At 53.7% G+C, this 11,406-nt stretch overlaps 3 protein-coding genes across 3 annotated transcripts; 1 reads left to right on the top strand and 2 right to left on the bottom strand.

Moving 5' to 3' along the window:
• Window positions 1-564: 564 nt before the first annotated feature.
• On the bottom strand, window positions 565-1,653 carry Triagg1_10693 (uncharacterized protein; the record flags this gene model as incomplete). The annotated part of the gene is made up of 1 exon (XM_062894792.1): window positions 565-1,653. The coding sequence occupies one exon, from the start codon at window positions 1,651-1,653 to the stop codon at window positions 565-567; it is 1,089 nt and encodes a 362-aa protein (XP_062750375.1).
• Window positions 1,654-2,578: 925 nt separating this feature from the next.
• Window positions 2,579-6,797, top strand: Triagg1_10692 (uncharacterized protein; the record flags this gene model as incomplete). Its single annotated transcript, XM_062894791.1, has 4 exons — window positions 2,579-2,736; window positions 2,917-4,646; window positions 4,705-5,047; window positions 5,114-6,797. 4 exons carry the CDS (start codon window positions 2,579-2,581, stop codon window positions 6,795-6,797), a joined length of 3,915 nt encoding a protein of 1,304 aa, XP_062750374.1.
• Window positions 6,798-7,756: 959 nt separating this feature from the next.
• Triagg1_10691 (uncharacterized protein) lies at window positions 7,757-10,891 on the bottom strand (the record flags this gene model as incomplete). The annotated part of the gene is made up of 2 exons (XM_062894790.1): window positions 7,757-10,609; window positions 10,694-10,891. The coding sequence occupies 2 exons, from the start codon at window positions 10,889-10,891 to the stop codon at window positions 7,757-7,759; spliced, it is 3,051 nt and encodes a 1,016-aa protein (XP_062750373.1).
• Window positions 10,892-11,406: the final 515 nt, after the last annotated feature.

Below are 11,406 nucleotides of genomic sequence, written 5' to 3'. Positions count from 1 at the left end.
CCCCCCCCCCCCCCCCCCCCCCCCCCCCCCCCCCCCGGGGGGTTCTTGTACTGTATTGCCCGTTGTCTCGATCCGAACAAGCTGAGCTGGATGGGAGATGGTGGTGGCCAGGGAGGACAGACGAGCCGTGCCTAAAGCTAGACATGCGGTGGAGATTGACCTGGTGCTGGCCGGGATATTCTTTATGCATGTTGTGCGTTGTGCATTAATTCAGTGTACATAGTTGGTTGTATGTTTTACATGAAGAGAGAGTGAGTGGTTGGAATGGGATGTTGCACAATCTTGTAGTACCTTGGTAGGTAAGCAGACATTGGATGACATTGATTGTATGGATGGTTTAGAATGACTGCTCTGGTTTCCATCTGCCAAACAGCTTGTATCCACTTACAGCCTCGATCGATCGATCGATTCATCTGGGGAAAAAACCACCACTGCTATTAACACACTAGATTGAAGGAATAAAGACAGAGAGAGAAGGAAAAAGAATATGGAATGGCAAGCTCATGAGGCCGGCTTTGAAGCGAGAATCCATTACCACTGGTGCCGGAGAAAGATGCTCCATTCTCAAAATATCACCTTTGACGCTACGCTGAGCAGCCATGCCGCATCGCTCCAGCTCCCCTCGTCCGTCGTTGGAGGCGGCACAAAGTCCTCCGGGTCCAGAGGCCCTTCGACGTGACGCTGAAGCCACGCGCTCCGGTCCTCCTGCGATCGCGAATTCGCCAGCGACTCGTCATACTCCGACTCGTCGTCCGTCTCCTCCTGCTCGTCTACCGAAAAGAGATTCCACCCCATGAAGCTCGTCATCCACCCAGCCTTGCCCGGGGTGTTTCGCCGCATCAGCCTCTTGACTGCGGCCTCGGCGTCCTCCACCATGTCTCGCTCCAGCTCCTCTAGCCTTTCGTCCAGGTCGATGAAGTCGGGCCCGGCGAGCGACTCATGGTTCGGGAAGTATGAGCCGTCATCCATCAGTCGCTCTACAGGCGTCATGAGTTGGCTCCGGCTGCCGTGAATGCTGTGAGACCGGCTGTGTATCTTGCTGCCAATCACGGAAATGGACATGTCATCGTCTGCCAGGCTGCCACGCCTGCTTGCAAGTAGGCTCGTCATCCCTCTTTCGCGCGCCAGCTCGTCCTCAAACGCCACGTCCTCGATGCTCCGGATGCCCGTGAGGCTCGTCGAGCTCTGCCGCGAGACGAGCCACGACTGGCCCTTGAATTCCCTCGCCTCAAAAGTCATCAATGCTCCTGTCCTCAGCAGCCAATCGCCGTCGGTCGCCTCGTCGTGTCGCCGGCGGGGCGTCGAAGTGCCGGTCGCAGTCCTTTTCGCCGCATTGGCGCCGGTGAGGTGCGACGACGACTTGCTCTTGGGGATCGGGGCGCCCGAGGCGGATGGTGTCCGGTTCTGCGACCTCGACCGTGACCGCGGCTTGGTTGCGGAGCTGGCTAGAAGCCGAGGCGTGGTGGGAGCAGACTTGCCCTGCAGATATGAGGTGCTCGGGCGCGACAGAGGCACGGCGGCGTCGACGATGGCTTCGTCGTCATCGATGGGAAGCTTTGTCGTCAGAGGAGCCAGCGAGAGATGGTTGATGTTTGTGGAAGATCGATTCTTGCGTCGAACGCGCTCGGCGTGAGGAACATATGAGACGTCCATGGTGGCAGTTTTGACCGCCGAGTGACGGACAGCTTGACGAGATGCCGAGGATCACGGGTTGCCAGCTGCGAGTGTGATCAATTAACAATGCTCAGAGATTTAAACAGCACATGTAAAGATAAAAGTGCTAACGAATTGCATTTAGTAGAGGGGACGACGAGGGAGCAGAGCAAAGGGAGGCGGAACAAGACGGTTGATATGATTTGGCTTCCAACGGTTGCAGGACCAGAACTTGTTTCCCGAGGTTGGAGGCTGCCCGTGATTCGCCTGGGTGCCGTCATCTGCCGCTGGAGGCCAATGGCAACAGCGCACTGTAGGCCGCTGATGACGCTGCAACTTGGCTGATTTACAGGCGGCGATGGAGTCGGGGGTAGCATTGGATGGATGGATGCAATGCATGCGGCATCAACGCCAGCATTTGCCGACAGATTCCCGCATGCGCTTGTCAATCAATGTCTTCCTAAATCTGGAATTTTTTTTTTTTTTTTTGCTTCCGTCAGTTGATTACAGGATGACTCTGATTATCTCATAGAGCATAATGCATTCACGTGCCAGTAACGGTAATAATGAATGAGTGGAATCACTCCGCATACACTGTGCTCAATTAAAGGTTGATCAATGTCGGCCCTTGCTAGCGCCGATCAGCCGCCAAAAGTACGGCTTCAGGCTGCGAGTCATCCAGCCTTGGTGGAGGAAAAAAAAATATCCAAAATGATTTTACTTCAACAAAATAAATCCCAATAGCCTCAACATCCACGACGCTCGACTTCACAAAAGGGCAATACAATACAATACACCCGTGGAACAGGTAAAACCAACAAAACAAGGATACGAGGACGAGGCCAGTCACCCGATTTTCCCACTCGTTCCATCCATCAGCCCATCGACAAGGGCATCGTGAGCCCCTCCAAGCCGCCTCTTCACGATGCGCAACCTTCGCAACCTCCGGTTCGGGAGATGGCGGCATCCCGACATCACCGCCGCCTGCTGGGATCCCGAGAATGACGAGATTGTGTGCACCGTCGGACCGACTGCCGACAACCCGACGATTGAGCTGGTCAGATTGTCCGACGCTGATTCCATGTGCGTTTTTGCTGCATCGTTTGTGCTTTGCTTTGCGACTGAGGCGGGGGCGGGGCACGATTTTATCTTTTCTTTTCTTTTCTTTTTCTTCCTTACTTCTGCTCTCTCTTTACGAAATTCCGCATCTTCCTGGCTGTGTAGAACAAGGGGAAACAAATGCTGACATGTAGGTTCTCAAAGAAACCGTCGCACACTCACTCGATGGGATGCGCCCAGCCCCAACCCCGATCTCCTCGTCGACCGCATCGTCAATATCCACCACTTGAGCGGCAGTGGCACAACATGTCTCGTTCTCGAAGGCGGTGATATCATTACGGTTAGGGAGGATCTTTCGTCCGGCCATGTTCACATTGAGATTATGGGATCTATTGATGCCGGAATTGCGGCCGCACGATGGTCCCCGGACGAGGAGCTGCTTGCCGTGGTCACCAAGGCTGACACTGTCGTCCTCATGGGAGGCGCTTTCGACCCCGTTGCCGAAGTCACAATGACAGAGGAAGATCTCAAGGCGTCAAAGCATGTGTCTGTTGGTTGGGGTAAGAAGGAAACACAGTTCCAGGGCCGCGGCGCAAAGGCTCTCCGAGATCCCACGATTCCTGAGAAAGTCGACCAGGGCCTTCCGAGCACCAACGAGGATGGAGCGGTGTCCATTAGCTGGCGCGGAGATGGCGCGTTTGTGGCCATCAACTCGGTCCAAGAGGGCTTTCGACGAGTAATTAGGGTGTATTCTCGTGAGGGAGAGCTCGACAGCGCTAGCGAGCCCGTCGATGGGTTTGAAGGCGCTCTGAGCTGGAGACCGTCCGGCAACCTCATTGCTGGTATTCAGCGCTTGGCGGATCGAGTCGACGTTGTATTTTTTGAGCGCAATGGCCTACGGCATGGACAGTTCACTCTGCGATCGCCCAACGGAACGGCTTTGGATGCCAGTGACGCCCGCATCCGGCTCGAGTGGAACTCAGATTCGACGGTCTTGGCCGTCATTCTCACGGATACCATCCAGCTATGGACCATGGGCAACTACCACTGGTATCTCAAGCAAGAAATTGCTATGGAGCCAGGGTTTGCCTGCCTAGCGTGGCATTCAGAAAAGGCGCTCCGGTTTGCGGCAGCATCCGCCGGGAGCCTCATCCTGGCTGAGCAAATCTTCCACACATCTCGGGGCTCATGCCGGCTGCCCAACGATAACGGCGTAGTTGCTGTCATCGATGGCGAGACTGTCAATATTACCCCCTTTCGCACTGCCAACGTGCCTCCTCCAATGGCCCTGTTCGAGGTCAAGGCTGAGTCCTCTGTTGTTGATGTAGCGTTTGGACACCAAAACTCCTCATTCGCAGTCCTGCACCAGAAAGGCGTGGATCTCTACGAACTGCCCTTGAAGAATGGAAGATCTACTAGGCCAGTGGAGCGGCTCAAGCTGCCCTTTGATACCCCTAATATGCCCGAGCACCACATGCCCCTGAGAATCTGCTGGGTGTCCGACAACAGCCTGCGTTGTATGGGCTACCAAGACGACCTGGGCCCTCTGCAGTTGGTTGTATCTGCTGGCGAAGGGAACTCTGCTGAGATTAGTATGCTGGACAGCAGTCTGACCCTGGCAGCTACCACAACACGGGACGATGATTCTACCGCGGAAAGTTACGGCCAAGACCAGTCCGGCAAATTGTATAGGCTTTCCACTTCTGGCGACGACCTTCTTCCCATTCAATTCACGACACAGCTTCCGTGGTTCGAAGTCAGCAAGCATGATGACGTTGAGATGGCTTTTGGTCTTTCAAGATCGGGCCACATCTTTGCAAACTCTAGACTGCTGGCCAAGAACTGCACATCTTTCATTGTTACGCCAAACCATCTCATCTTCACCACTAGCAATCACTTCGTCAAGTACGTGCATCTGGTGGCAGATGTCGAGGGTAAGTCTGAAATGGTGCGAGATATGAACATGGCTGATGGCGTGCTAACTAGGATCAGATTTGGAGGTTCCCGGCGATGATCCTGAAAAGGATGAGCGGTGTCGCAGCGTGGAGCGTGGTTCGCGTCTAGTTACCGCAATGCCAACCAACATGAGCATCGTTCTGCAGATGCCGCGAGGCAACCTGGAAACCATCTTCCCCAGAGCCATGGTAGTTGCTGGCATTAGAAGCCTCATTGAGGAAAAGAACTATGCTCGAGCCTTTTCATACTGCCGATCACAGAGAGTCGATATGAACATTCTGTATGACCACAAGCCCGAGCAGTTCCTCTCCTGTGTCGGACTCTTCTTGGACCAACTAAAGGAGGTTTCCTACATTGATCTCTTCCTCTCATCGCTCAGGTACGGATAATCAAGGCTCTCTAATTGAAATGCTCCTTACCGCCAGTCACTGACTTTGTTTCACAGGGAGGAGAATGTCACGCAGACCATGTATCAAGACACCAAACGGACAAAAGCCCAGTCCTACGGCATCAATGCTCCCTCTGAAAATCTGCCTTCACAAAAACCTCACGGCTCCAAGGTCAATGCCATCTGTGACGCAGTTCTCAAGGCCCTTCAGTCTCACAAAGCAACTCACCTCCAAAATATCATCTCCGCTCACGTCTGCAAGGTCCCTCCTGCTATGGATGACGGACTGACGCTCGTTGCTGAACTCATGCAAGAAGATGAAAAGCTTGCAGAAAAGGCAGTGGAGCACATTTGCTTCCTGGTCGACGTCAACCGGGTATATGAAAACGCCCTAGGCCTATATAATCTTGATCTCGCTTTGCTCGTTGCGCAACAGTCTCAGCGAGACCCAAGAGAATACCTCCCCTTTATTCAGAACCTCCATGTCCTTTCCCAGCTTCGTCGCAAGTTCGAGATTGACGATCATCTCTCCCGTCGACAAAAGGCCTTGGCTCATCTTCAAGCTCTGGATGCATTCGACGAGCTGTGCAACTACACCAGCAAGCACGACCTCTACCAAGACTCTCTCAAACTCTACCGATACGACCCGCCGCGCTTAAAGACCTTGACTGAAATCTATGCCATCTACCTAGAGTCTAGGTCTCAATACCGCGAAGCAGGCCTGGCATATGAATCGATCAAGAACTATGCCAAAGCCACCAGCTGCTACCGCTCAGCCGGTGCCACATGTTGGCAAGAATGTCTTTTCACTGCCTACCAACAAGATCCCCCTCTGTCCGCAGACAACAAAGCCGAGCTTGCTACCGCTCTTGCAGATGCTCTCTGGGAGGCAAAGGACTTTTCCGCCGCCGCCACCATTCATCTCGATTACCTTGCCTCGCTCGAGATGGCTGTCAAGTGCCTCTGCCGGGGCTACCACTTCGCCGAAGCCATCCGCCTCGTCATTCAGAACTCACGTCCCGACCTTCTCGAGTCTGCCATTGACGTTGGGCTCGCCGAGGCTCTTGGTCGAACTACGGAGTTCCTGGCCGACTGCAAAGCTCAGCTCCGCGCACAGGTCCCTCGCGTTGCTGAGCTGAGACTCAAAGCTGCTGAAGATCCTCTTGCCTTTTACGAAGGCGAGCGTGCTGGCGGGATGGACATCCCTGATGATGTATCCGTGGCGAGTTCGCGCGTTAGCACTTCGGCGAGTTTGTTCACGCGATATACTGGCAAGGCAGGCAGCGTTGGTACCGCCGGCACGGGCGTCAGCAGAGCTACCAGCAAGAACCGAAGACGAGAGGAGAAGAAGCGTGCTCGAGGGCGAAAGGGCACCGTGTACGAGGAGGAATATCTCGTCAACAGCGTGCGACGGCTGGTCGAGCGTGTGGAGGCGTCCAAGTCCGAGGTGGAGAGGCTGGTGTTTGCTCTCGTGAGAAGAGGCATGGCAGAGCGAGCTCGCGCGGCGGAGACGCTCATGGCGGATGTTACGGAGGCGTGCGAGGCTGCTGTGAGGGAAGTCTTTGCCGTGTCGGCGGAGCAGCAGCAGCAGCAGCAGCAGGACCAACAACAGGCTGCTGTTGCGAATGAGTGGAAAGCTACGGGTGGTGAGGGCGTGTTCCAGGAGTGGATGCAAGAGCAGGGCAAGAAGATGGAGCCGCCTGTGATATCAAGGATGAAGAAACTAGCATTGTTGGGATGATTCGGAGTTATATTCTTTTATTTATTTTCAATGTATAGTTTCCAAGGGAATTTGGAGTAAAATTTCTCTTGGTTGATGAAAAGAGGGAAGTCTGACTGATGTTTGCTATCACCCGGCTCAATTCTAACAAATTATTTCTTAAAAGCATCACTTGCCCTAGAACTGTATCAACAATTATATGTCTTGAGCAATGGACTCAGGCTTGCGTATATATTCTTAATTCAAATATCATCCACTAATCAATCCTTCATAGAAAAACCAACACCGCCCGCCACACCAGCCATAACACGAGGGGCAACTTTCAATCTCTTCCAATCTACAACGAAAAAAAATCCAAGCTACATGCAGCACAAAAGAATAAAAAGAAGAAGAAAGAAAAAACCAACTGATATAATAATAAATAAACAAGATATAGATAAAAAAAAAAGCAGAATCCGTCATTCGCCTCCGCTATGAGTTCAATCACAAGCTAATTAGTCAATCAGCCCATCAATCAAAGGCCATCCCATCAATGAAGTCTTCTCCCCCCTTCCACAAAAAAAGCAACACACATACTTTCTTTACCATCAATCTCATACAAAAAAAAAGTCGAATAAACAGGATAGACCAGACCAGCCCGATCAACGGTAGCGAAGTAGAGGGGTAAATCTAAAGACGGATTATGTAGCAACATACTCCCAGAAAAAAAAAGGAGACGTCGTGATAATGACAGATATCTTTGTCCAATCGTCTAACTGGATTCCCTCATATCAATCAACATTAACAGGAAAAGGAAAAAAAGGGGGGGATCGAGGAAAGGGGTCAAGCCCGGAGAGTGGTGAACTTGAAAAGAAGGGCGACGTTCAAGTTGTTCATGTACAAAGCCACATGTGGTCGAAAGGAAATTGCTCCGGCAAAAAGAGAGTATGCAGCCCCTTTCCCTTCCTCAGTATATCGCAAGGAGTCGTAAAAACGTCTCATCACGATTCGTTGGCTGCCGCGGCGGCATCCGTCTTCTTGGGCGAGCCAGGCTGGCTACCGTTGCCGTCTTCGTTGATTTCCTCCTCTGCAACCTCTTCTCCTTCTCCTTCTTCTTCGCCCTCTTCCTCTTCCTCTTCCTCCTCTTCTTCCTCTTCCTCTTCATCGTCTCCAGCAACATAGCCGTTCATCCGCTCCCAGACCTCACGTCGAATCTTCTCGTCTTTGGCGATTCGAGCGCGCTCAACTTCTTCAAAACCTCCCGACTTCTTCAGCTTGCCTTCGGCAACAAAGGCGTGCATCTCGCGATGAAGTGCATTGTCGCTACGATTCTTCAATTGCTTCTGGCGTAGCTTCTCCGCGCGCTCGATTGCCTCTAGACGATCTTGGTGATTGGGCTGTAAAGCTCGAACTTCGCCCAGCATATCTTCCTTGGCAGCGTTCTGGTCAAGACTGTTGCCAAGGTTGTTCAGGCCTTTAGAAAAGGTGCGGGCAGTACTGGCACTGTGACCGGTTCCGCTGTCCTTCATCTGCTCCTTTGTAGCCTGCTCAACGAGTGTGAAGGTCTCTGATGCCTTCTCCAAGTCGTCGCGCAGGTCGATAAGCAGCTCCTCCATAATGCGCAGCTCATCACGACCTTGGCAGACGTCTTCAAGCTCCTTCTCCCAAATCTTGGTCCAGATTGGCTTCTCCTTGTGCATGTAGTCTTCCATTGCCTTGAGTTCCTTGGAAAGATTTGTAACATCCTTGGCAACGCCTTCAAGCTGTCGAGGTAGCGGTCGAACGCCACGGTGCACAACATCCTTTCGCAAATCTTCCACCAAATCTTGGAGATCGTCAACTTTGGCGACCAATCGGTCGGAGTCGGCGTTAAGTTGCTTCCGGCCGTTGGAAACATAGGCGTAACCGGCATCTCCATCCATGCTAGGGATCGCGGCCTTGGCAGCCAAAGATTTGACATTGGCAGCCTTGGTGCGAAGGGTGGACATGGAAGTCTGAACCTCGGACTGGAAAGTCGAGTAGGTTTGTCGGAGAACAGCGAGGTCGCGCCGCAGGCTTTGGATTTCTCCCATTTGGCCACTGTCGAGCTTTCGACCGGCTCCCAAGAGCGTCCTTGTTCCGTCCGCAGCCGGCACGGCCACCTGTTGGGCTTGCTCCAAGACAATCTGGGCCATCTCCTTGGCGGCCTCCTGTTGACGATCCGACACCCGCTGGAGAGTGACGGCTTGGTCATCAACATTCTGCTTCACCTCTCGGACTATCTTGGTGAGCGCAAACATGCCCTCATCAATGTGCCGTTTAACTTCATCCAAAGGCTCCACGTTGAGCACTAGAACAGTTCGGTCCTTGATGTCGCTTAAATCCTCCAGCTCGTGGCGCACACCAGACACAGGATCCTGGATATAGATCTCTGGTAAATCAGTCCCGTTCTGCTGCGTGTTCCACGAGAACTTTTCGATGAATGCCAGCTGAAGGCGCCCGATGGAAAGTTCGTCGCGACCTTCGGGTAGAACAATCTTCTTAACCTTTGACTTGTACTGGAGGAAGAGTGTCAAGTCCTTCGTCGGCGTCGGCGGAGGCGAAACTTGGAAGTAGGGCTCGTTTGGCTTTGACTCTGCGGGATGAGGGGTTGATGTTGGGGCATCATCTAGCTTGGTTTTCTGTTCCTTCTTAGACCCCGGGCGTGGAGCTTCAGCCATGAAAGGATTGGAATCGTTCAGAGGACCGGAAAGAGTCGCGCTGGGAGCGTACTTGTCGTCTGGAGTCTGCGCAGATGGGCTTTCGACGACGACTGATGGCTGGTTAGGCGAGGCCTCCTCTTGCACCCGAGCAGGTACTCGAATGGGAGAGTTGTCGAAGCTGGAACCAGCCTTGATCTGAGATGCAGTCCGGCTATGTCGAACAGATTCGCGCGACTGGACGGCGCGTAGAGATTCCCTCGCTTCTTTCCTTCCTCTGTTCGGCGTCGGCCCAGTCTGCGAGGGTAGCATGGGAACGACATTGCCGGATCCCCCAAGGTGCTTTGAAATCTGGTACTGGGAATATCTTCGAGACGCTCTTCTTTCCAAATCACCACCCTTTTGCAGCGCCGCCAGGGCACTCGATGTCTTATCCGGCGGTGGCGGAGGCGGCGGCGGGAAAGCGTCGATGTTGAGTTCCGGAGCCGGTGGCACTGCTGGCAGAGACGATTCGTCTGTCGGGTAGGGCGGGATAACGGAAAAGTTCTGCATGGTGGTGCTTGAAGCAGACGACATCTCTGAAGCGACCGAACCCCTAGATTGGTCTCGATCAGCGTTGAAGCGCCGCGTGGGCGATGATCCACCATTCTGCTGCGGACCCGATCCTGGTCGATGTGAACTCGATCGGTGGCTATCCATATCTTCCAGCATATTGACCAGGCCACTTCCACTTCCGACGGTACTAACGCTGGTGGTTCTCTCTGGCACAGCGGAGCCATCCCTATCACGCCCTTGCTTCTGGCGCAATCTCTGCTGTTTCCTCTTCAAACCGTGGAGCAGGTTGATGATGATATCTCGAATCCTAGGCAGATACTTCTCCAAGCTCTCGGCGCTCGCTTCTTGGCTCAGGCAGGCCTCGAGAATGCTTCGCAGTAGGTCGGGGACGTTGCCGAGGTCGGAGGTGTCGACGTTGATGGCCGTAAAGGCCCGGCAAGCCATGTTGAACTCGTAGCCTAATCGCACATAGACATCGGAGACTTGCGCATCGGTTGCTTGGCCGCGCGACCACTGTGTCAGTGTCTCCAGCAGCTGCTTAGTGGCTACAAGGAGGTGAGTGACGCTCTTTTCGATTTGCGATAAGGGCATGTTGGAGCCGCTTCCCGATCCGGATGAACCCTGCACGCACGGTCAGCTCGAGTCGCGCCGCTGGATTTGCGACGCCCAGGCGCCAGAACCAGGGCAAACAAGGGGATGACATACCTCGCGAGTTGTTCTTCTTGAACCGCTGCTGGACGGAGCGGATCTGATGGAAACGTTGGACGCCCGCTGAGGGTTGCCAGGCGGGATGCCAGGAGAGATGGCTCGCACCGAAACGTTGGGCGGAGGCCCAGGATCCATCGCGCCTGGGGATCGCCGCTGCGAATACGCCCTCTGGGCGGCAGGAGCTTGCGGCTGCATCGTTTCGCTTCTAAATTCTGTTTTCTAATCTTCTTCTTGTTCGCTTTTGGCCCCTTCAAAAGACAGGATAGCGTTGCGGTTTCTTGTCAGATCGGCTTCCCCCCTGATATTCGCTCGACGGGCCGTGATCGCGGGAGCCAAACGGGTGGCTGGCTAGCGGGTCGAGGAAAGCGTCGTGTGGCGGAGCTGAGAGCGAACAAACGAGTAATGGTATATATAATATATATATGCTTGACGAGATGCGGATTAAGTCGGTCGTTTGGGCGTTGAGTTGTTTCGTCCAAGCAATCTATAAACACAGACAGCGACAGTCAAGTGCGACAACGAACAAGCGTCACATCATCCAACGAGCGGCGGACGGCAGAAGCAAAGAGGCCGTATTCGGGATGCGCACACACAGAGTCGGCGGCGGGAGCGAAAGGCCAGATGTGGCGATGGATTCACAGCGGAAAGACTCCAAGGGCCGGAGAGGAAAAGACGACAGCAGAAGAGAAGCAGAAGAAAAGGAATGGCGC

The sequence above is a fragment of the Trichoderma aggressivum genome (assembly GCF_033847375.1).
Source record: "Trichoderma aggressivum f. europaeum strain CBS 100526 chromosome Unknown scaffold_081, whole genome shotgun sequence".
NCBI lineage: Eukaryota > Fungi > Ascomycota > Sordariomycetes > Hypocreales > Hypocreaceae > Trichoderma > Trichoderma aggressivum.
This window is presented reverse-complemented; position numbering and strand designations above follow the sequence as displayed.